Source organism: Schistocerca americana, chromosome 4 (assembly GCF_021461395.2).
Source record: "Schistocerca americana isolate TAMUIC-IGC-003095 chromosome 4, iqSchAmer2.1, whole genome shotgun sequence".
Taxonomy (NCBI): domain Eukaryota; kingdom Metazoa; phylum Arthropoda; class Insecta; order Orthoptera; family Acrididae; genus Schistocerca; species Schistocerca americana.
In genome coordinates, this window is record NC_060122.1 from 18,884,962 (window position 1) to 18,911,336 (window position 26,375).

Here is a 26,375-nt window from a genome sequence, read left to right on the forward strand (position 1 = left end):
AGTCAGCTGTGAACGTCTATTTAGCTATCACTTTGATCATAAACGAATATCCCAAGGCATAGAACCGGTTACGTTTGCGTCCGGATTAAACAACGTTGACGTCGGGTATGGCCGTTTTGTGTTGATTGGTAAGGTCAAATTAACATTGAAAATAAGATATGTAATCAAAAGACAAGATGACTCATTACTGTCATTAATACCTGCCTCATTATGAACGATAATACGTATCCCAAAGATTCATGTAATGGACAAGTGACAGTTCTCCTTAAACAATATTAAAATGTGGCAACGCATCACTATTTGAAAGGTATTTCGCTCATACGTACTGCAGAATGATAGAGTATCAAGGTCACACCCTTTAACATGATCACAGGCGTTGCAGAGTGAAATAGTATCAGTATCATACCCTTTGACATGATCGGACACTGTAAAAAGCGAGTGTCGATTGTCGTCGTCGTCGGGGCCTTCAGTCCGAAGACTGGTTTAATGCACCTCTCCATCCTGCTCTATCATATGCGAGCCTCTTCATCTCTGAATAACTACTCCAACCTACGTCTTTCTAAATCTGCTTACTGTGGTTCTCTCTTGGTCTCTCTACCATTTTTACCTCCCACACTTCCGTCCAATACTAAATCGGCGATTTCTTGAAGTCCCATCAACCAACACCTCTTTTTGGGCGAGTTATGCTGCGAGTTTCTTGTCTGTCCAGTTCTATTCAGTATTCCTGATTAGTTACGTGATCTACCCATCTAATCTTCAACATCATTTTGTAGCATCACATTTCTAAAGCTTCTGTTCTCTTTTAATCCAAACTGTTTATCGTCCATGTTTCACTTCCATGCATGGCTACTTTCACTTCCCCACAATCTATATTCGATGTTAACGAATTTCTCTTCCTGAATTGCTTGTCTTGCCATTGCCAAGTCTACGTTTTATATCCTCCCAATTTTCGGTCATCATAACTTATTTTGCTGGCCAAATAGCAAAATTCATGTACTATTTTAAATTTCTTGTTTCCTAATCTGATTTCCTTAGCATCACTTGATTTAAATCTTCTACATTCCATTACCCTTGTTTTGCTTTTGTTGCTGTTCATCATATAATCCTCCGTTCGAGACAAAGTCCATCCTGTTCAACTGCTCTTCCAAGTCTTTGCTGTCTGTGGCAGACTTACAGTTTCATCGACAAACCTCAAAGATTTTATTTCGTCTCCCTAAACTTAAATTCCTACACCAAATTTTTCTTCGGTTTGCTTTACTGGCAGTTCAGTGTACAGATTGAAAAACATCGGGGATAGACTACAACCCTGTCTCACGCCTTTCTCAACCACTGCTCTCCTTTCATGCCCCGCAACTCTTATAACTGCCATCTGCTTTCTACAAGTTGTAAATAGCCTTTCGCTACCTGTATTTTACCCCTGCTACCTTCGGCATTTCAAAAAGAGTCGACATTGTCAAAAGCTTTCTCTAAGTCCACAAATGCTATAAATGCAGGTTTGCCTTTCCTTAACCTATCTTCTAAGATAAGACGTAGGGTCGATATTGGTTAGCGTGTTCCTACACGTCTCCGGAATCCAAAATTGATCTTCCCCGACAACGGCTTCTACCAGTTTTTCCATTCTTCTGTGAAGAATTCGCGCCAGTATTTTGCAACAGTGACTTGTTAAACTGATAGTTCGGTAACACACACCTGACAGCAGCTGCTTTCTTTGGAATTCGATGTATGTACTATTAAAAATTCTCTTCAGAAGAGCAAAATCTACCAAACCAGGTTTCACAACATCAATTTCGACATCTACTCTCGGTCCTACTCGATAGACACCAAACGCTGCATCAGTATTGCAGAATTGCTAGCACTAGACTCTCTTGTACGCTGTGTCCTTTACATAATGAATTGGATTTCCAGAACCCTTTCAACTAATCTGTCTTCCATCAACCCGTTCATCCCATTTATACCGCTTTAATCTAGAAATGCTGATGGCCCTGTATACTCGACTTTGTTAATTTGTGCGGGATGTTCACTGTCCAAAATAAAGCAGGGGGCTCTGTCTGTCAAATATCGATCGAGCTAGTGGCATACCTGCGAAGATACCCCATACGGTAGTGCCTTAGTTCTCATCGACAATAGTGTAAAGCGTGGGACCCCTATTCACTTGCATTTAATGTTTGCGACATATCTTGTGTGACCGAAGTGGTTTATAGACGTCGCGAACATGAGGTTCAGCTCACTATATGCTCTTTAACTGTGAACGGTCGGACTGTGCTGTTATAAAGAGGAGCTCGTGATAGACAGAGTATAGCCGGAGCGCTTCTATAACAGGCTGATAGCTGCGCGCTCACGAGAAGACCGTGGAATTACCCAGTAAGCGACCCGCTTTCGAAACGGTGCAAGTCGTGGCCGGCCACGTTTCTCTCGGGCAGTGGGATGCGGCCGGCCACGTCGCACAGGGCCGAGCGCCTTTCCGTTCCGTTATTCTCAGCGTGCCAGGCACAGAGCCGCCGCTAGCTCGGTGATGGCTGCTGTTTCTGACGCGACTCGGCCGTATGTCCTTAAACATTCCGTGATCCTCGTTCACTGCGTCTACAGCTGTACCCTGCAAGCCACATTGTGTACTCGTATTAGCCACACTCCTTTTCCTGTTGCGTTAAGCGAGCGAGAGAGAGAGAGAGAGTGTGTGTGTCGCAGGTATTTTTCATAAATGCGACTTTCTTGCCACACTAGTAGTTGTGGGTGAGCGTCGTGTGATTGCATGTAAAGCATCTGCCTGCCACGACGTGAGTGGACCGGTGGCGTCAATAATGATTTGACTGTGCGGAGTGTGCAGTTATAGTGCTGAGCCTTCGTCTGCTAGTGTAACGAGTTCACCTATTTTCGCCGCACTCACTCCCTAATCTGTAGTTTGCTTTGTTTTCGTGAAGCACTACGAAGCTTACTCCATTGGCATGATATTTTGCCTACTAGTGTTCTTCCACTAGAGACGAAATATCTAAAAGCAGAAGGATTTTTATGTTTTACAATACCTGGACAAAGAAAAAGAAGCAATGAGAACTACATATCGATTTTTTTCTAATGAGAACGGGCTCTCGTAATCTCACAAGGGGAGGCCACGACGTTTGGAACGCGGATTTATTGTAAACTTCGTACACTTGTAGTACTCCATGAGGACAACAAAATGTGTAAGCTGTAGCGCGTACTTCTCAAGCGTTGCAGCGAAAATCGCAAAATAATTTTGGTCGTCGAATATACATCTGTGCGTGGCCATTTTAACCATGAAGCGACTGCAGCCGAGTGGTGGCGGCACGTTAGCTCAGCGTGTTAGGTCAGAGCGTTAGCTTCCCTTTCTAATAAATTAATTGAGCGAACGGATGGACGAACAAAGTGAATGGGTGTCATCGGACGTTCGCCCTGAACAAATTCAGCGAACAATTTAGGATAAAATGTTTTTTTTTTTTTTTTTTTTTAAAGTGGTTTGCGTTCAAGCCGCTGGATCTAGTTCCGTTCGTCAGTTTTTTTATTTTCGACACAGCCATTTTCTTTATTATTTATATTACAATTATTGATATAAAAGGAAAATACGTGTAATCGGATGAATTTTATTAAATTTACAGTATTATTTGGCAGTCTACTAATTTTTATAATCACGAATAATATATTATTCATAACTATCGACTAGTAAACGACCAAACGCAGAAAGTGATACTAAAAATGTATGCTTGTCCGTCTCTTCAAAACCGTTCGTATTTAATCGAAAGAGAAATTGCTTCTCGGAAGACGCTATCAAAATACACTTGATACTGCATAACCAATTATCAGCGCCGATTTTTAAGGTAATACTGGGTTATGCATGGTTTGCTTCCAAACTATCGTCTGAAAGAGAGGTTTTTGAAAATGTTAACAAGGTTTGTTTTTCCACAGAAAACGTCAAAAGACCTTGCGTATGCGGAAACATAGCATTGATTCAATGGAGCTGGTGTCGTTTAACTTTGTTTTCCATGTTTTTACTAAAATTACCATCCTGCAACTTGTATTCGTAATGTCGAAAGCGACGATTAATTGTACATCTTTGGAAAGCCGTCTGTGCTGGTCAAGACTTGGAGGTAACAAGTCGTTTCGGGCTCCTTCCAGGTATAAGGGATTTCTCAAATCACGGACAAGCATACATTTTCAGTATGACTGTATGCATTTGGTCGTTTACTAGTCGACAGTTATGAATATTACATTATTTGTGATAATAAAAATTAGCAGACTGCCAAATAACATTGTAAATTTTATAAAATTTCATCCGATATCACGTATTTTCCCCATTATATTAATTGTAATATAAATAATAAAGAAAATGACTGTGTTGAAAATTAAAAAAACTGACGACCGGAACTCGATCCAGCGACTTCAACGCCAAACACTTTATTTAAAAAAAATTGTTCTATAGTGTTCGTTGAATTTGTTCAGGGCGGACGTCGATGACAGCCGTTCAGTTTGATCGATGATCCGTTCGCTCAGTGTTTTTATTATAAAGGGTAGCTAACGCTTGACCGAACACGCTGAGCTACCGTGCCGGCACCACTCGGCTACAGCCGCTACGTGGTTAAATTGGCCACGTACAGATATATATTTGACGACCGAAATTATCTTGCGATTTTCTCAATAACGCCTGAGAAGTACGCGCTACACACATTTTGTTGTCCTCATGGAGTACTACGATTGTACGAAGTTTGCAGTAAATCCACGTTCCAAACGTCGTGGCCTCCCCTTGTCAGTTTCACCAGTCAGAGCTGTCTACTCTGCAATGTGGCACCTGAAAACACTTGTAATTTTGGCGCTGATATGCAAAGGAAAACGGCCACTCGTGGCAGGCGAGACTAGGAACAGGAACAAAAAGTCCGGGCCGCTTACTCTCTTGCGGCGAGTAGTCGAGTCTTGTGTGGAGCACGCGGTAAAACTGAAAGAATGCAGAAAAAAGTAACCTTTCAACAGTTTTGTGTACTTCATAGACTTTGAAGAGTTTGCAGTTCAGCCGAACTTTTTTAGCTGATTAGCGCCTGTCTTTACGAATATGATTCTTGGAGGTCGCTTCTTATCGTGCGGGGAGACAAACTCAGCAGTTTTCCTAAGCTTTGAGCCCAGTACGTTTCATACGCCAGCAAATTACATAACGGTTTAAGCTCGCACATGTAGGATAATTCACAAGCTCAAAGCACTGTTGAAAAAAAATCCATTTATGAGATTTTTTATTATTACTACGACCGTGAACAATGTATCGTTATATTTGTGCTCGATGAATTACTGATTAGCTTTACATTAAATGTACTTCAGTCTGCAAGTGCGCGTCCGCTACAATCGCAGCTTCGAATCCTGCTTCGGACATGGATGTGTGTGATGTCCTTAGGTTAGTTAGGTTTAAGTAGTTATAAGTTCTAGGGGACTGATGACCTCAGCTGTTAAGTCCCATAGTGTTCAAAGCCATTTGAACCATTTTGAACATTAAATGTAGCCCTGTGTTCTGAAGAAAGAGGTCGTAAAGTTCTGTTGGTTAAGGCTCTTGAGTCAGTTCGGCAGAAGCCCCGCCCAGCAATCCAGATTTGACTCTTTGGTATCAATCCTAAACCAGGTGAGCAGAATTCCAGGATTGTTCCTTCTGCGATCTATGACTCTTCGTCGAGAAAGGGCCATTAAATTTTAATTTCGTTTTCATTCTTTTTTCTTGTAAATTCCGTGCAATGTTTGTCTTATAGTATTGTCTCCATACATGCCACGAGTATCCGCAGTAAATATGTTCCAACGACGTCGTGTTATTTGTAAATCTCAACGTGTGCTTGTTATGCTTGGAGACCGAACCACTTGTTTCCCGCCAAAGTACAGATTGTTTCAAAAAGTACTTTACAACTTCGAAAATTCATATAAATTAATTCGTAGTACGTGCATAGGTGATTGTAGTGTCAGCTGTTTTGTCTCACATAGTTCGCTAGTGCCGAATCGTACTGTTAGGAGCGCTAACGGCAGTTGCGTTAAAGATGGCTGCCTTCACTGGACACGAGCGTGCTAGCTAGAGATGGGTCGAACTCGTTCATTCCCGTGAACTACTTCATTCATTTCACTCTTTGCCGTGAAGCGTTCAAATGTAGTTCATTCATGAAGTACGGAAGCCTGGCGAAGTTGCCCAGTTCGCCGCTCAGCCGCGGCTACGCTGGCATCGCCTCGCTCGTACAATAAAAGCTTCGTAATACTTCAAAAGTTAACCAACAGATGGCCGAACTATGCAGTAACGTGCACGCAACGTTTTACACATTTACAGCGTCGAGTTAACTTGAACAGAGCATGGTCGAAGGGGACAAAGGAAAGATAAACAGAGAAGCCTGTCACATATAAAGAAGGTATTACGTTTAATGAAGCTCGACATTTTCTCACGAAGCGCCCAAAAAAGTCTTTATCTGCCAAGTGAAACCTTATTTGTTGTATTCATGGACTGAAAACTACAAAATAGAATGAGTATGTTTACCACTGTCACAAAGTCTATATACCTACGTTAAGTAATTATTCAGAAGTTTTCTTGTAGATTTTATTTTTGTTGAGAGTAATAACCCTCAAAATTCAAAACGTAAACTGTCACCTGTAGTCATTGCCACCATTTCAGGTAAGATCCCTCTTTATTTTATTCGGAAAGCAGTTTTTGTGTTTATTCACGCTTATACAATGGCTAGCAACTCGCGATCGCGTAAAAGTAGTGAAATTTGGGGTTTCTTCGCCGATTTAGGTGATGGGAAAGCAAAGTGCAACTGTTGTTCTAACAAGGGAACCTCCCCGTCGCACCCCCCTCAGATTTAGTTATAAGTTGGCACAGTGGACAGGCCTTGAAAAACTGAACACAGATCAATTGAGAAAACAGGAAGAAGTTGTGTGGAACTGTGAAAAAATAAGCAAAATATACAAACTGGGTAGTTCATGGGAACATATGCAACATCAAGGACAATATGATCGCAGCAGCGCCATGGTCTCGTGGTAACGTGAGCAGCTGCGAAATAGAAGGTCCTTGGTTCAAATCTTCCATAGTGAAAATTTTTATTTTCAGTTTATGTGACAAACTCTTATGTTTTCATCACTTTTTTGGGAGTGATTATCACATCCACAAGAAAACCTAAATCGGGCAAGGTAGAAGAATCGCCAAGTGTACAAGTTAGGTGGGTCGACAACATATTCCTGTCATGTGGTGCACATGCCGTCACCAGTGTCGTATAGAATATATCAGATGTGTTTTCCTGTGGAGGAATCGGTTGACCTATGACCTTGCGATCAAATGTTTTCGGTTCCCATTGGAGAGGCACGTGCTTTCGTCTACTAATCGCACGGTTTTGCGATGCGGTCGCAAAACACACACACTAAACTTATTACAGTGAACAGAGGCGTCAATGAACGAACGGACAGATAATAACTATGCAAAAATAAAGTAAAATTTTCACTCCAGGGAAGACCAAGGACCTCTCGTTCTGCAGCTGCTCACGCTACCACGGGACCACGGCGCTCCTGAGCTCATGTGGCCCATGGACTACTCAGTTTGTATATTTTGCTTATTTTTTCACAGTTCCACACAACTTCTTCCCGTTTTCTCAATTGAACTGTGTTCAGTTTATCAAGGCCTATCCACTGTGCCAACTTATAACTAAATCTGAGGGGGGTGCGATGGGGAGGTTCCCTTGTAAGAGTATTTCGCCGCGCGATTCGTCGACAGGCAGTAGAGGGGGGACTGAAGTGAAGGGAGAATGTGTGACGTAGCGCCGATGTAGTGGGAGAGGGAAAGAGAGTGAGTGAACTAGATAAAAGTGTGGAGTGTGCTATCTGTGAAGAGTTCGAAGTACCAGTTCATTGAAATTGAGTGGTTAGTTCACACTTCACTGGAGTGAAGCGTTCATTTGAACGACTCACTCACGAGCTCCCCATCACTAGTGCTAGCAGTGTGTTTTCGTTTGAAAAGTCGAAGTCGACACAACAGTTCAGCGTAATTTCCGTATCAAGTGCGTTGAAGATAATCCTAGTAGTTCTGCAATTCGTGAGTGGCATAAATGTTTTGTAGAAACAGGGTGTTCTGTAAGGCATGGGAAACAATCAGGTCGTCCAAGAACATCTGATGACGCCTTTGATCCAGTGAGACAACATTTTATCAAGAGCACTACGAAATCGACCCGCCGTGGATCTCTTGAACTGCAAATCCCACATACGACGGTTGGCGTGTGTTGAGAAACAGTTTGCATTTGAAACCGTACTGATTGGCGATCGTACAATCGATGAGACACTGATAAAATTGCTCACAAGAACTTCCATGTGGATATGTTAAATCGATTACATGAAGATAAACATTTCTTGGATAAAGTCATCTTTTCTGACGAGTCGATTTTTCACTTAAGTGGCAAGCTTAACACACACAACTGTAGGATTTGGGGCAGTGAAAATCTATTTCAAATGTTGCAACATGTTCGTGATAGTCCTAAACTGAACGTTTTTTTGTCCATTGAGCAGGAACAAAGTGTATGGCCCGTCTTTTTCCATGAGATAACCATCAGTGGGGTATGTTACAATTGTTTTTGATACCACGTATCGATGAGGATGACCAAGAACGAATTGTTTACTTCATGCAAGATGGTTCACCTGGCTGATCTCCGGGATTTTCTGCGTGAGCGTTTTCCAGGTCATAGGATTGGCCGTGATTCGCCAATTGCATGGCCCCCCACGTTCCCCAGACCTGACACCATTCGATTTTTTTTATGGGGATTCATCAAGGACATTGCGTTTGTACCTCCTGCGCCGGCTTCGTTATCTGAACTTAGAGCAAGAATTTACTCCGCCACTGAGCAAGTTACACCTGCAATGCTACAGCGAGTTTGGAAAGAAATTGACTCCCGATGGGATGTGTGCAGGATAACCAACGGAAGCCACATACAACTACTATAGTTTAAGGTAAAAAAAAAAAAAAAAAAAAAAAAACTTGATGTGTTTCCATATAAAATAACACTAAACCCAGCTCTACATTTTCTTTCAATAAATTTATATGAATTTTTAAAACTGTAAAGTACTTTTTTAAACACTGTTTAGTATTGGACGATTTAGTCACCAAAGCAACGGTAGGCGACAAAAAACGTTCAGACGTATTTCGCTTGACTCTTTCGCAGTAAATACGGCATCCACACCATCTAAAACAAGACACACAGTGAATTAAGACTATTTCGCTTAATGGTGTGTCAGCTGTAATGAGGTTTACTTGCGAAAGTGAACTACAGAAGTCCTGTGCGTGACAAATGAAAATTACTGGTTTGTTGTCAACAGTCTAGAAGTTAGCGTCCTCTCGCATCCTATATTGGAATCTGTCGTATTTGGCAGAATAACAGGCGTTTATTTTGTCTAATAAAATTTTCGACTACTGATTTGGAGGGGGAAACATCTTCAATCACAAAACAGTAAATGTTTACATGAACTGAGACTCGAAATGAGTTCGTATTACATCAGTGTAGAGGAAAAGCGTGTAAGAGCAGGGCGTGCGTTCTGATTATGATAGGTAAGCACCGCTTACCCATACGAATTTTGTAGATTAAAAGTGAAAAAGAACTCAAATTTTGTGACTCTTAAAGCTTTCCCGGCAGTTATGTTGCAAATAGTCTTCGCAGATTTATTATTTACAACTCAAATTTTACTATTAATCATTCGCCTGTTTTCTGGAAACATAGTTCCTTCAGTAATTCGCGTTTCTGCAATGGAAAAACTGCAACTTTTACCGCTGATATGAGAACCGCTATTCGTGCCATATGCCTGGTGGAGCACAAGCACCACAGGCACGCACGATGATCAGCGACACGGGGAAGAAGCTTTAGTCTTCCGGTGCCCAGTTGGTTTCAGATGGAAGTATGAACTAGAATTCTGGTTCTCGGTTGTTCCAGACTTAAAGTATCTGCATAATGTAAGTATAGTGTTTATTTTATTTCATTGTTATTTGTCGATTGCAATACATTCAACAAGTACATTCTACTTATTTTCTGTTTGCAGTGTGATGGAGTCGGAGAGCGTAATAGAGCAATTGTTGCAAAGACCGTTTCGTTAAAGAGCCTAAACGAAAATATGGCATTTGTGCAGTCTGGTAGACCCTGTCCAGAATTGCTTATCTCAAGGCAGCTCACAAAAAACAAAAGTGAAGAATACGTTAGTGTTAGACATGTCCACACGTCTTAGCATATCAAAAGAGAATGGTTCGCAGGGTGATCGAAACGTCAGTGTTTTGCTGGTCACGTTCGTTGTTCGCAAAAGGAACATCTTTATCGTCAAACACTGAATATAATACTTTACCAATTTACACAATGCCTTAGAGGAACACGAGAAATCGCAGTCTCACTTTTTTTTCCTTGCTGTAACTGAAAGATTTCGGCACTACGCATATAGACATTCAGCAGAGTACATAGTTAAGCACTAATATTACACATCATAATTAGTCTACCACAAAAAATAGGCAAGTGCTGAAGAGCTTATTGACGTTGTATGTGTCATTGCTGTTCACGAGCTTCCGTTTCGCGGACATGAGGGGGACAGGATTCCCTCAACAAGGGTATAATGCAACACTAAGTAATCATCTTGAGACCTCCACAGTATTTGGCGTAATTTCAAACAGAATTCAAAATGACGTACTTGCTGTCAGTGAGGTACTTCCAGAAGAAGTAAGGAAGGAATTACACAATCAACAATGGTCCTTTTGTATCGGACGAAACATCAGATATAATTAATTCTTCGCGACTCTCAAATACTCTAAGGTACATCAATTCTGAAACTGGAAAGTTCTTAAGATTCGTCTCATCTACTGCTGCAAGTGCAGATACATCAGCCAATGAGTTCCTTCAGTGTGTGGTCAAGTTTGTTGACGAATTTTATCTAAGTCTTAAATTGCTCCAACATTTGACTGTGTGGCTGTTATGGATGGCCATTCGGGTGGACTTAAGACCTGATGTTAAAGAACTATATCCAAAGGCTCTATTTTGTTCATTGTTTCAGCCACAACTTAAATCTAATTCTACCTTAGTCCGTTTCTTGCCTTAAAGGATGCAAAAAAAAACAATTTTTTTAGACATTAACAGGTTCGGATTCATTTTTCCATAAATCCTCAAAAAAGAATACATGTTCTAAATGAATTTACAGTGAAAAGAATGCCTCAGCACGGTGGAATTTTCATCCCATTTGGTTCACACAGCAAAAGTTCGCTGAATCTCATTTGTTGAATTCTTTCAACACATATTGGATGAAAGTTCAAATTGCAACAATGAAACACAAATGCAGCTCAAAGATTTTGTAAGTTTCTGACTAGTCTTGATACAAACTTTTTGTTATTGACATTCAGAAGAATTCTTTACTCCACAGACGTACTTTTAAATACCCTTCAGTCGAGACACGTAGATATTCTGTATTGTTCAAAAAAGATTCAAGTTACCAAAAGGTAAATATAAATATTGAACCTCAGGAACTCACGTTAAACGGGAACGTTTTAATTTAGATCCATATTAAGAAAGAGTGTCTATTGCGATATTTTTGACAATATAGTTGCGCAAATTGAAGAACGGTTTGAATCATTGCATCGCATCAATTTGAATTTATCTCTTTGCTCGACCCAAAAATGTATTAAACATAGAGAACAAAATTTCGTGGATCTTCATTTGAAAAAGTGAAACAAACCCATAAGGGTGTGTTTGATTTCATTCGATTGAAAAATTACGTAACCGTGTTGTATGCCTATGAAGACTTTAGTAATTAATAACTGCAGTTTCATTTTAGTGCGATGTGTAATCCAGTCTTCATACTTCGAAATTCAAAACTTATTCATTACTACAACGCACATTATAAATGAGGACCATGAAGGTATACGTCTCACGTGTCTGACTACAAAAGCCTAATTTTTCTCTGTATGGTATTGTTTGATCTACAGCCTGATCTTGGTGCTGCATGTCAAGATTTGCCGCAGGCTATACTTGTTAAAAGTATAAAAGAGGAAAAGTCGCAACACCAAAAAAAAAGTTGAGTAGTGAAACTTGACTACATTTGTCTAAGTAACAAATTTAAGCAATTATCATCGCTAGATCAGAGGTTAATGTAAGTGCGAGATGAGCGATTGCAACTGTGAAATGCCGCTCTACATTGATAACCGGTGTAAAGCTCCAGAATGTTGAATGCATTGTTATGTACAGATGGCAGTTCCAATAAGTGTTGCACTTGGTCAGTCAATACAGGGACAGTTAATGCTAGTTGCCGGCCGGGGTGACCGAGCGGTTCTAGGCGCTACAGTCTGGAACCGCGCGACCGCTACGGTCGCAGGTTCGAATCCTGCCTCGGGCATGGATGCGTGTGATGTCCTTAGGTTAGTTAGGTTTAAGTAGTTCTAAGTTCTAGGGGACTGATGATCTCAGAAGTTGAGTCCCATAGTGCTCAGAGCCATTTGAACCATTTAATGCTGGTTGTGGGTGACGCTGAAATTGTCCTGTGATATACTGTATGTACTCCGTTGGAGACAGATCTGATAATCGAGCAGGCCAACGCTACATGTCAACACTTTGTAGACCGTGCTGGGTTAAAACCGGTATGTGGGCGAGCGTTATGCTGTTGGAAAGCACCCCTTCAAATGCTGTTCGTGAATGATAGCACAACAGCTCGGATCACTTGATTGACGTACAGGTTTGCAGTCAGGTTCCATGGGATAACAACGAGATTGCTCCTGCTGTCATGCGAAATCGTAACCCTTACTAAACTCCAGGTGTAGGTCCAGTGTGTTTGGCACACAGCCAGGTTAGTTGCAGGCTCTTATCTGGCCTCCTAATCAACAAAAGGCCGTCATGGCCACCGAGGCAGAACTAGATCTCCACCCTGCCCTCCAATGAGCTCTCGCTTGAACACCAGTGAAATCGCAAATGGCGGTGGTTTGGGTTCAGTGGAATGCACGCAACGAGGCGTCTGTCTCGGAGCTGGCGTTGATGTAACCGATTGATAACAGGTCGTTGTCAGTGCTCAGATTGCCGCTGCAGATACGGTACGATGCGCCAAAGCCATAACGCCGATGTTCCCTCTCGGTAGTGGCACGTGGCCGTTTGGAGCCCAGTCTTCTGGCGACCGTCAGGCCCAGATCAACGGGGAGGAGGGGGGGGAGGCAATTTCGGAAGGCCTCAAATTATTCATATTCTTGAAGAATAAAAAAAACGTGTTTCACGTGGCGCAAGCGCCTAGCATCCAGCGCACGTTGGTATATGGATTTTTCATACGATTCTGAAATGCATCCCTGTTCGTTTTCGAACACATTCTAAGTTGATTTCCGAGCGAATCATAAGTTGATTTTTTTTTTTTTTGTTTTTTGTTTTTTTGTGCATAATGTACGCGATGTCTCTGTCAGGGGAATTTCCATCGCATTTAGAAATAACAAAAACTTTCCTGCAGACAAATGGGGACTGGGCCATACGAGTGGAGCCGTATAGAACCGAGCGGCTGAGCCAATCGCTATTTATGTTGTTGGGCGTTTTTACAATTATTAACGATTATAGAGTCAGGCTACCAGAGTGGAAATAAACGGATAACAGGTACGAACGATAATATGTAATCCTTTAGGTATATGAGAAAATGAAATACTGACAAAATTTTTGCCAGATCGCTACACTACTAAGTCCCCTGTTACCAGCCACTGAAGTTCAATTCCCGGTATAGCACGGGAAAACGCGTTGTACGAACGCGTAATAACGCCTAACCAGAGAATAATCGCGGAATAATTAAACCGGCGAGTCTGGCAGTGTTAGTGAAGTTAACCAGAGACTTAAGTTTTGACAGTGGCAAGAATAGTTACAGAATTAATGACGACAACATCGTTTGTTAGAACTAGGAAGGAGAAGAAACGGGGACATCAAACAAATTATATAGAAGAATATGATAATTCCAAATTTGTACTACTACTTTTCGATCTCGTGCTTGAGAATCCGGATGGTGTGAATGAGATGTGAAACTATTTCCTAACATAAAACTTTGCTTGTAGTGGGCCTAATAGGCATTTGATGTTGGTACTTCGTGAATTATATTCTGTCGTGTTATTTATGTGTATGAGGTAGACAAAAATAACCAGTGGCCATATTCCTGTCAAGTCTTTCTGCAATATCAGCTTCTCGAATCCCTATTATACGACATCGTTCAAACTTAGTGAGACGCCGATAATGGCGTCTTTGTCGCCTTAAAGGCATTATTGACTATCATAACAAACCACGTCCAGTCTCAAAGGTAACCAACGTTCACGACCGTTACAGCGTGTATTTAAAGCATAACTGATCCCCATAGTGGCGCTACTAGATCCACTCTGCAACTGGCACCAAATTTGAATAGGTACAGTCTTTCAGGCATAGAAGTACGCTTACCAACTTTTGTTTATCGCACAACTCCTCGTTGGTGTTGAAACTTTTTTCCGTCTGTCTAGATTTGTTCTTCAGCTCCGATACATGCATATGAATGTAAAACCTGGGCGAAGTGCTGGATATTAAAAACTCGTTGAGATTCGAAAAGAGTAGCCCACGACGAAAACGCTGCATTTGCTGACTGTTTTTCTGTTGACAGTTTCGAGTCGGTTGTAGATCTGGTGGAAAAGCATATTTTCTAACGTGCGTCTTTCATCCCTAGAGATGATTTTGAGAGGCGGCGTGGGTTACACGATGACAGGACGCTTCCCGAGATAGTAGTTACAGCAGATGGGAAGTTTTGAAATTCAGCGTGCAGATGCTTCTCTCGTAAAGCAGATTCTACAAACATGGCAAAGTGGGGCAAAAATATACTTCGCTGGTTCTCATCTTTACTCCAAAGACTGGTTTAATTTAGCTCTGCCCGCTACCGGATTCTGCACAAGCCTCTTTGCCTCTTAATCAGTGCAACCTGCATCCATTTGAACCTGCGTACCGTATGCGTCTACAGTACGCTTCCCTCCATTCCCCAGCTTCGTACTCTAGGATGTCGTGTTAGTCTTTTAGTCAAATTGTGCCATAAGGTTCTGTTCTCTTAAATTCGATCCAGTACCACCTTATTAATTTTTCGATCTACAATTCTGATCTTTAGAATTCTTCAGTAGCACAATATTTCAAAAGCTTCTATTGTCTTCTCGTCGTAACTGTGTGTAGTCCATATTTCACGTCCATAAAAGACTGAACTCCAGACAAACGCTTTGAGAAAGGGGGTCCTAACACGTAAATTTATGTTACGTGTTAACAGATTTCACTTTTTTCAGAAAAGCTTTCCTTGTATTTCATTAAGATCCTCCGTTCTTCGGTCATCCTCAGTTTTTTTTGTCCAAATAACTTTATTACTTCGGGTCTCATGTCCTCATCTAATTATCTCAGCATCGCGTGATTTAATTAGACTACATTTCATTATCCTGTTTCGCTTTTGTCGATGTTCGTCTTATGACCTCTTTCCAAGCCACTGTCCATTCCGTCCATCTGCTCTTAGAGTGCCTTGACACCTTAGACAGTTAAAATGTCATCGGCAAAGCGAAATTTTTATTTCTTCTTTTTTATCCTTAATCCTTTCTCCAAATTTCTCGTTAGTTTCCTTTACTGCTTCCTCAATTTACAGATTGAATATCATTTGAGATAGGCTACAACCCTGTCTCTCTTCCTCCCCAGTCACAGCGTCCTTTTCGTAATCCACCGCCCCATACCTGTACCGACCGAGCTGGCTCAGTGGTTAGCACATTGGACTCGCATTCTGGAGGACGGTGATTCAGATCAGAGTCTCACCATCCCGATTTTAATTTTCCTTGCATTCCTCTAAACCGAAATGCCACGATGGTTCCTTTGAAGGGCACGGCAAATTTCGTTCCCCATCTTTGAAAGAATACGAGCTTATGTTCCCTCTAATAATCTCTATTTAGACAGGGCGGTAAACCCTAATCATCCTCCTTCCTTTTTATAACTGCAATGTAGTTTTTGTAAAAGGTTGAAGCATTTTATCTCCGTTACCTTCAGAATTTCAAAACGTGTAAGAAAGTTACAAATCGTCGTAATATCAGCTGTCGTCAGCAAGTAGTGTGACGCTTCTGCGTAAAATGATGAGGCAGATGGAATGTCGGAGAGCTCGAGTGTTGTTCTGTAATTGGATGAGGGTGCATAGTGTCGGGTTTCTGAACTGGGACGAGCTGTCGCAGGGCCTAGCCTCCAGCGCCTAGAGCGTAGCCTCGGGAGAGAACCCCGTCGTCGCCACACAGACATCTTTAGTGCGACTTTTTAAACTCCCCGGCCAATAAAGACCCCTTTTGTTGGGTTATCGAATTATGTGATATATTGCTCGGTCCAGGTTGGGGGTCTATCACATCGCAAAGGAAAGCTCCACAAGTAATGGCTAGTGACTTAATAATACCTGTCGAATATTTTGACAGCAATGGCCGCCATAAACGTGACTGACGCGATACTCATTCCGCTCCGCCAGTCACTTGCACTCCATCGGAATGCGTCATGACTCATGACTGACGAACTTTGCTATTCCTTTGATTCTGGAGCAACAAATCGTTGCTCACATCTGTCACTAAATAGATTTTCGTGAATCACAAGCGAGCAACGAGGCCATTTGGGATGTGCAACGGAAGCCGTTATTTCAAAGTTTAATCAATCATGCGATCGTGATAAGTGCGTGACATCGAGACGGATGTGTTGATAGTGACGGTGTCAGCTGCCTGATTTGACTGCCGTGTCTGGACAAACGGTTTCGCACGCGAGTTTTCTTGCTCCTCGTTTGTACCGTACACTTAATGCGTATTACTTATTAATATTCTCGGTATCCAATGTTTCGTTTCCTCGAGTACTAGCTTTTTGTCCGCTGATAGCTGAGGATGACCTGTCTAAAAAGTCAAACATCGGTTTGTAATAGATAAATACAGTAGGCCTACTCCTGGAAAAAAGGTGAATTAGTATGCCGCGCAGTGAAACAAGACTTGCCAGTTGATGGGAGGGTGACAGCCGGCAGCGTGGCTGCCTCATGCAAAGCTCGTTGTCAGCAGTAGGTGGGGTGGTGCCTAGGCAATCGGCCGGCCACAGCGGTGTCGTTAGAGGATCAAACTCGGCCACCGTGATTCCTAGTTTACCGGATTTTCTCAAACACTAAAGGCGGAGGACAAAACTATTCGAGGACTACTGCCGAGTCCTTCCGACCTAGATACTTCCGTGTAAAATTGGTGTGGAGAGAGGAACCATCCGTCACAAACATAGAATTGCTATCTTCTTTCTTACGTCACACTTAAAATTGAAGAGAAGACGAGATTGCTGGCCGTTGTGGCCAAGCGGTTCTTGGCGCTACAGTCTGGAAACGCGACCGCTACGGTCGCAGGTTCGAATCCTGCTTCGGGCATGGATGTGTGCGATGCCCTTAGGTTAGTTATGTTTAAGTAGTTCTAAGTTGTAGGCGACTGATGACCTCAGCTGTTAAGTCCCATAGTGCTCGGAGCCATTTTTCGAAGAAGAGATTCAAATTTCGAAAACCAGCTTCACTACCATGTTTAAGCGTTAGTCGTGAATCAATTTTCCTAGCCCGATCGAATATCTTTTTTCCGAGCATCGACACAAATCGTGCAAGTAAATCAGATGCTTCGATTTTCTCAACACGATCAAGTGAGATCAGTACCTTTAATAATGAGAGAGTACTGTTTTTCTTATTAAAACTGGTGAATTCTTGAGGATTCGAAAAAAGATGTTGAAAAATCTTACCCACGACAATTATTGCGTACAAAGGTATCATAACCAAATAGATCTCGTACATTGTGGAACGAGTGCAACATAATCATTTCTGCAACATAACTGCGCTAAGACGTTTAGTAGGTTTTCAAATCTCAGAAAACTTGACATTGAGTACACACACATTCCTTACCTCACACTCAGAATTAATCAATGCTTTGTAACCAGCTATTGATTGTGTATTAGAGCCCTTGTCATAAAAACTGGAGTAAACATAGCAGTTACCAAATTAACTAGTTAAAAGGTTGTGTTTTGTACAGTGATAAAAGTTTTGGTGCATTTAGCAGCATATGTGAATACTGTCTGCTAAGTGTGTTGCGAATAGAGTCAGTAGCAAAGAAGCAATAAACTAAAACGTCTTGCCTAATGGGACAGTACATGAACAGTGAAAATGTAGTAAGCAGTAAACTTTTTTCCGTTCATCATTTTGGGGTTTCTCAGTGACAGAAAGTTTCGTCAAGAATTGAAATTGTGTGTAAAGTTTGTTGCAACTCTCTCATTCTCAAGTACTGGGTAGTGTGCATAGTAGCTGTACATGATGATAAATCACGTACATTATGTGACAAATAGTGCGGAAGTATGGAATAAACGCGTGGCAGACTGTGTAAGCATTGTAGTCATTACTTTGTAAAGTAGCCAGTCTTCTTCCTCGAGGTTCAAGCTATGTTCTTATTAAATGCAATCGAAATCGATCTGGCGGGATAGTAATAATAAATTTAAATGTGATGCAGCAGTTTTTCACGCATTCAGTGTTTTTGGCATCATATGTAGATATACAGGTACATTCATTACCATCTGCAAAATGCATTGCAAGTACTATCAGTATAGCAAAGGAGAAGTAAATTAAAATGTCACACCCGATGCATCGTCGTATCGGGGGAGTTGACAAGAAAAAGTTTCGAAAAAGCTTAAATTTATGTGGAAAGTTTGTTGCGAGTTACTAAGTGCTCTCGTTCTCAAATATGGGTGAATAAAATGTAAGCATTCCCGCGTCATCACCCCCACTAGCTTCATAGTTTGGTGTTTCTTACACTTTCAGTGATTGTTTGCAAAACAGTGATGTGTGTACCAAGTTGAAATGCGGGCAAGCAGACAGTTTTCTTAAAACTTTAAATCATGGTATCTTGTTTTTCTCTGTGATCTGATTCTGATGAACTAAAGTCTGTGTGTGCCCCAAATTATGCCCAAGTTACCTGCAAAAACTCCACTAATATTTGTCTAGTAGTTTTGGAGATTAGGGTCTTCATAAGACAAATAAGACAGGTTTACATATTTACTATTGGTATAGATTGAAACATTCTGTAAATGTTATTGTTGTTATTGCATTCTAGGCAATTGTGCTATGTTAAATGTGAGCGAGAGCAAATTAAATATAGAACCATATATGAATTGCTCTCCATCTTGTAAAGATAAAATTTGCATATTGTCAATTAAAGAAAGGAATTAATAATTCGGTGCCCAATTTAATACTTCTTATTTCCTCTTACTCTACACAAAATTGTCTTGTCCACATTGTCAATATATTAAAGAGCAAGTACGAGACAGACAACCCAATCCCTTCTCAAAAGCAGTAGCCTATTTACATGGTGCGGGAACTGACTGGAGCACTAAAAATCCGACAGCTGTACCCGTATTTCTAGAATCAATATTCTCGTGCTTACATAACCGAGTAGAAGAGGTATTGTGAAATAAGATCACTGAATGCCAGCTTTGGGGGCTGTGGGAACTTAGGCATCTACCTCTTGTGTCTTCTCAGGTATATATCCTTCGTTTCCTAGGTTGACCTAGGTCTGTCCTCCGTTTCAGTTTGTAGTTCAGGACTTTCTTGGGTAGTCTTTCATCCCATTGGTATTCACAGGTTGTTTCCACCTACCTCAGCATTCAGTTAGCTTCTCATTAATAGGCTGTGCAATCGACTCGTCATAGATATTTTCAGTTCTAAGTAGATCTCCTCTAGTACAGCTCTTCACTCTCCTCAATAATCTCTTATATGCTGCCTGTATTTGGCTCTTATCTGTGTATCTGATTCTTGCTTTTGTACGACAGTATAAAATTTGATTTTTGTGTTTTATAGTAATGTCTTATTTATCACAGCAACTACTTCATGTGCATAATCAAGAAATCGAACGTGATTACCAATAATCAAAGATAATGGACAAAATTTACAGTTTTGTTAGTGGTGTCTGTGATAAGATGTCCTGTGAAACATTACTAAATGCTTTCTATGAAAACTACTGAGAACCCACTCATGGTGAAAATATTAGATCTAATGGTAACTAACAGACCTGACATCTCTGAGGAAGTCTACTTCGAAACTGGTGTCAGTGACGATGAAACAGTTACACCAACAATGAATACTACAACACAAAGTACATTTAAAACAAGTAGAAAGATTATATGTTCAGCAAGCTAGACAGAGAAACAGTAGTGTTATATTTTAATGAGGAAGTTGACACTTTCAGCTCGGATCAGGATCAGTACAGGAACTATGGCTCAAGCTCGAAAGAATAGTTGATCGTGTACTGGATACATATATAAGCTATAGGGTGGTTCTCCTAAAGAAACAGAGAGTACTGTATAATAGGTGTAAAACAAACTTGAAGCCTATAGGTAGATGCTGAATGGAACATGTTTGGCAGTCAGGAGAGCAATACATGAAGCCTTAAATGACTAATGTAACAGAATATTGTCAAATGATCTTTCACAAAAACACAAAGAAATTCTGCTCATATGTTTAGACTGTTAGTGGCACCAAAGTTAGTGTCCAGTCACTCGTGGATGAGGCAGGAATTGAAAGTGAAACTAGCATAGGGAAAACAGAAATGCTTAACTCTGTTTTCAAATGTTCCTTTACAAAGCAACACTGAAGAGTATTGCCACAATTTAATTCTTGTACCACTCAAATGATGAGTGAGATAGATATTGTGTCAATGGCATTGAGAAACAGCTGAAATTCATTGAAACTGAGCAAATCTCTGGGGCGTGACAGAATCCCTATCAAATTCAATTCCCAATTTGTTGCTGAGTTAGCTCCCCGTCTTAACTGTAATGTAGCGTAGATCTCTCAAACAAAAGGCTAAGCCGAGTAGTTGGAGGAAAGTGCAGGTCACACCTGTCTACAAGAAGGGTAGCAGAAGCGATCCATGAAACAGCCATCCAGTATTCTTGACATCAATTTGTTGTGTAATCTCAAAACATATCCTGAGCTCAAACCTAATGAGGTATCTCAGGCAGAATGACCTCCTCCATGTCAACCAGCATGGATTCTAAAAACATAGATCATGTGAAACCAGCTCTCACTTTTCTCTCCCGACATTGTGAAACCCATTAATTGAGACAGGCAATTAGATGCAGAATTTCTTGATTTCTGAAAAGCAATTGACTCGATGCCACAGCTACACTTATTACCAAAAGACAAAATATATGACAGATCTGAGGATTGCGTGGGAGGGAGGATGCAGCGTGTTATCTTGGGTGGAGAGTCATCAACAAATGTAGAAGTAACTTCTGATGTATCCTGTGGGAGTGTTGGGTACCTTGCTGTTCTTGTTGTGTATTAATGACTCTGCAGGCAATATTAATAGCAACCTTAGGATTCTTGCAGATGATGCAGTTATCTGTAATTAAGTACTATCTGAAAGCCTATATATCACTCTTTATTGTACATACTACTAAATCCAGGAAGGACAAGTGCTTGTCATGTTTGAACCCATAAAATGGGATTAGCATAAACTGTGAAACAGAGAGAGAAATATTTTCTGGCACTCTGATGATGTAGGGGATTTTATTGCTGTCCAGGCAGTAGTCCGCAGCTGATCTATTGGAGTCTGCTATAAGGATAGCTTTTGCCTGTTGCCATCACTTCACCACTATTCTATTACTTAAAGAAGACCTGTAACATCTCATGGTATTAACACACCCTTACTACTCAGTACAAGTGGTATTTGACACCCCTTCCCAATTTTTATCCAGAATTTTCTATTTCATTGCTTTGTGTCCGAGTTGGGACACCGTGTATGCTGTCCAAATATAGGAGAATGGAGTTGCACAGGGTTCTGTGCTGATAATGACCCTTGTTTTGATAGCAGGTAATGAGTTGTAAAGTCTGTGGTGCCTATTGTCCCACTGTCGCTGTATGTGGATGACGTTTGTATGTACTACCGTGTTTCAACCACAAATGTTGCTAAATGCCAGCTGCAAGGTGTCAGGGAAACCACGCCCATGGCTTCCAGTTTTTCGTTGCAGAGACATGTGTTGTGCACTTCTGCTGACACAAAACTGCAAATCCACTTCCAGAACTTCACCACATCAAGCAATTAATTATGAACGTAGATTCGGTTTTATGTGGTGCTCATTTGACATGCCCATCACATATTTGTTAGCTTAAAACAAATGTGACTTGTAACTCGATACAATCCACTGCCTCAGTCGCTGCACTTGAGTTTTTGCTTTGTATAGGGGACTGCACAGCCAGTTTATAAAATCCATCATGGACATCTTCCACCTCCTTTTATTGCAAGGTATGAATTCCTCATGGGAGAAAAGATAGAAAGCATTACTACAAAAATTGTGACAGACTTATCTGATAAGGGAAGACACAGTGAGAATGTAAATTACATTTCTGCTGCCATGGTTACAAATATATTGCTCCACAAAGGAATTTCAGAACTGAATCATGATGGTTTATTATCTCCTATGTTGTATGAATGTAATTCGTAAGTTTTGGAACTACAGTTATTTTGCATTATCATCCCAAATGCACAGCAGTATCTACATGTGCTGTCTTTCTTGTCACTTGGAATGTTTCTTGAAGCTTCACTGAATCATTATCCGAAGGTGAAGGCACAAATGCTTCTACGGTCTGCCCAGTTATGTTATTTAAGAGTATGCACTGGAATAATATCTTACTTTTTACTTTGTGTTGTTCAGCCATATTCTTCAGAACTCCCTTCTCCTGTTCCCCCTCCTCCTCCCCCTCCCCTTCCCCCTCCCACCTTTCCTGTGTGTCCGTGCGATCTTTTATGCAATCAGATTGATGAAACATTTTTCTTCGTAGAAAGTTGTGTTGAAACTGTATTCATTTGCATTTTTTCCTTACAACACTGGTTTGTTGCAGATGGGGAAAATGAAACTGTAAATGTTAGTCTTCTGATGTCATTGTTACGTAAAGCAGAGCTGTCAAGGACTGAAGTTCAAGGAATGATTGAACTGCTCCTCAACAAACAAGGTTCAGGTGCTGCAAGCTCGGAATGGATTGAGGTGAGTGTGTATCAGTATTCAACAATCTGAAGACATACCATGCCATAAAATGCACTTATTGAATAGACCAACTTCTGTCCCAGTGGAACATCTAAACAGAGATATGAGTAAATAGAAACTGTTAATCATTGGAAAAAATCCTTTCTATACTGATGGATAATAAATATTCTGTTGAAATTTCTGGATACATTTACACACAGTTACTGTGAATCAACATTCTGCTCAGATAGCATCTCTGTATCCATGGTTGTAAAAAATACAGGGTTTTCATAATTAAATTCATAATTAAACTCTCAGTTTCAAAACACTGTAGAAAGAGGGCCACTGCTCAGAATGAGGTCAAATTTGAACAGCATATTATTGACACAAGGGGAAACCTCATGGGGGGGGGGGGGGAGGAATCCCACCCCCTTTACTTCCCCACTAGGTCGTCACCATGTGTAGCCATTCCATGTGGTCTGGCTATTATGTACTCATGTGGATGATCCAAATGACAACACAAGGATCACAATTCTAACACCTGAACTGACACCACCTTGTGTATGCCTACGAATGGTCACGTCTTTTTTCAGCTACGGAACTCCTGGCTATGATCACTGTGCTAGGTAGCCCTTGCTGCGGCTGGTTGGCACCCACAGTGTGAGCTCCTGATTGGAGTGAGTGGTACCAGGACTAATGCTCTGCACATGAAGCTTTTTCAGCTCCGTACTTTTGACACCTGTTCTGTGTTCGTCTTTTCAGACAGGATCAGTTTTCTCTCTACTCCTACTTTTTGCTTCCTTGGCCTTCCCCTTTCTGTCCACACCCTGCAAGGGGGGTCACGCCCACCATTCCATATTACTTGGTTTGTTCCAGAACAGATGAGGAGAATTTCATTGCTAACAAACCGCTCTTTTTTGTAAAACATCGCAGATAAGTTTGGTGAAGTTCACTCACTTAATAAGATGCAAACTGTTTCCCTACTGATGAAAATCTCTTCTGCCAGTCATTTGGCTTCTTGTCATGCTTGCAAGTGCTTAGGAGACATCTCAGTAAGCATCCCTCCTCTCCAGTCATTAAAATGACTAAAGCCATTATCTCCTGTAGGAACCTCCTCCTACAATCAGATGAGGAAATCTGGCACAGAGCAGCATTCATTTTGTGTGGTGAGTCCAGAGGCGTCTTAAGGACAATCACATTGATACTAGTGCTTTCATCCTGGCTTTTGAGGGGGACATCCTTCTGGAAACAGTCGGAGTTATGGTTTACTGTTGTGATGTGAAGCTGTATATCCCACCTCCCATGTGCTGTTTCTGGTATCTCTGTTTTGGTCACATTGTGATGAGGTGAATCCTATTTGCAGTGACTGCAGCCACCCTGTCCATGTGAGGTGTCCTTGCACCCCACCACCAAAGTGTGTAAATTGTTCTGGTGCACATTCCCCTCGCTTGCTGGACTGCCCCATCTATAAAAAGGAAAGGAAGATTCAGGAATTCAAAACTTTTTACTGTCTCTCCTACTTTGAGGCCCACAGAAATTTGACCATCTTTACCCAGTATCTTTAGTGTCTACCTTTTCTTCTCTTCGGTCCTTTCCTCTTCCTCTTTCCTCCTTAATCTCCAACCTGATCCCCTTCCCTCTCCTACTCCCTGGCATTTCCCATTCCTTCCCCTCATGGAGTCACACCTTCTCCTCAGCCAGAGAAGAAACCCCCATCCTCTGGCACACACTGGGGATGCGGCTTCCTCTAGCAGCTTCCCTCCCAGGATCTCCAGGACAGGAAACCTATTACTTCAAGTTAGGTGCAGGACTTGTGCTCTGTGGTCCTGAAGGCTACTTGTTCTCTTTCGGATCTTGATACTGATGTGACCACACTTCCTCTTACCTTGAGGATGCAGAGGAGGAGAAGGATATGAAGAAGATGCGTACGTCTTGGGGCGAGGCCCGCCACCCTCTCAATCGGGGTCCGATCTTGCACTCATTGATGTCACTCTGTACTTACTGGTGATGGACACTAATTTGGCACAATGACTGATTCTGGACCATTTGACGTCCATCCAGTCTCTTGTACTACACTCAAACGGAACTGTAATGGCCTTGTCACCTTCCAGAATTGCAGACTCTTCTTCCTCTCTACTCTGTAGCTTGTATTGTATTGCAGGAATCTCTTTTTGTGGATACTCACTCATTAACTCTTCAGTATTTTCAAGCCTTCTGCCAGAGTATCCGGTGATGTCTATTGGTATTGGTTGTATCTGGGTTCCTCATCAAATTGCGCTGGAAGCGGTGGTTGTTCGGGTCCATTTAGACTCTGTAGTAATTATCTGCAATCCTTCTCACCCCCCTACCGGCTTCCTATGCTTCCTGCTCTTCTTGCCCTCCTTAAACAGCTCCCCCCCCCCCCCCCCCCCCCCTCCTTCTCCTTAGGATTTTAATGCCTATAACCCTCTTAACCTCTGTGAGATGGTACTGCAGTTACTGACTGGGCCAGGACTGTTGAAGACCAGTTGCCTTCTAAATCCTGGAGGCCCCAGACACTTTAGTGCGGTACTCAGCACTGTGTCAGTGACTGATCTTTCCATCTGTAGCCTGGGTTACTCCTCTTCGTTCAATAGGAAGTTCATGACAATTTGTAAGACAGCAATCTTTTCCGATTGTCTTATTTTTTCTCTGGTGTCACTCACCTGGACGCCCTCCCAGATGCGTCTTTACTGCTGCCATATGTGTCTTTACTGATGCGGATTGGGATGTATGTTTCTGGCTGCCATCGAGATTGCTCCACCAGATGACAACACTGATGAGACCATACAGCATTTCATCCTTTCGGCAGCTGCTTCACAGTGCCATCAACCTTGGGATCTCCCAGATGGAAGACAGCTCTTTGGTTAACTCCCAAAAGTGGTGTGGCTGTTAAAGTCCATCATCATGCCCTCCAATGCTACAAATGGCATCACTCTCTCGACCACCTCGTGGCCTTTAAACAGCTTTGTGCCTGGGCCCTTTATCTGTTAAACACCAGAAACTGATTTGTTGTGAACGATATGTCATTGCCATAAGGCAGCATACTCCTTCTTTGTAGGTATGGCCAAAGATTAGGTGCTTTTTCGGCTGCCCTCATCCTACAGTGTACTGTTTAGTGAGTGGGAATTCACCAGTGCCCTTACTCTCTGCCCCAACATGGCTGATGGACCAGACTGGGTGCACAGCCAGATGCTTCAGCACATGTCAGTGGCTAACCAACATCATATGCTTGCCTTTTTTAACCATCTCTGAAAAGAGGAGAAGTTCCCTTCCCAGCGTCGCGGAAAGTGTCGTTACTCCAGTTCAAAATCTGGTAAACCAGCTCTTCAGTTAGACAGCTGTAGTCCAGTCAGTTTAACCAAT

General features: G+C 41.7%; 1 protein-coding gene across 8 annotated transcripts in view; it reads left to right on the plus strand.

Annotated features, from left to right (window-relative positions):
* The window catches only part of LOC124612405 (ribosome-binding protein 1), a 351,088-nt gene that overhangs the window by 88,840 nt on the left and 235,873 nt on the right, over window positions 1–26,375 (plus strand). For all 8 annotated transcript variants that reach the window (XM_047140591.1, XM_047140592.1, XM_047140593.1 and 5 more), the window contains one exon: window positions 22,870–23,012. In XM_047140591.1, coding sequence (XP_046996547.1) covers window positions 22,870–23,012 — 143 coding nt within the window. The remainder of the gene's footprint in view (window positions 1–22,869; window positions 23,013–26,375) is intronic.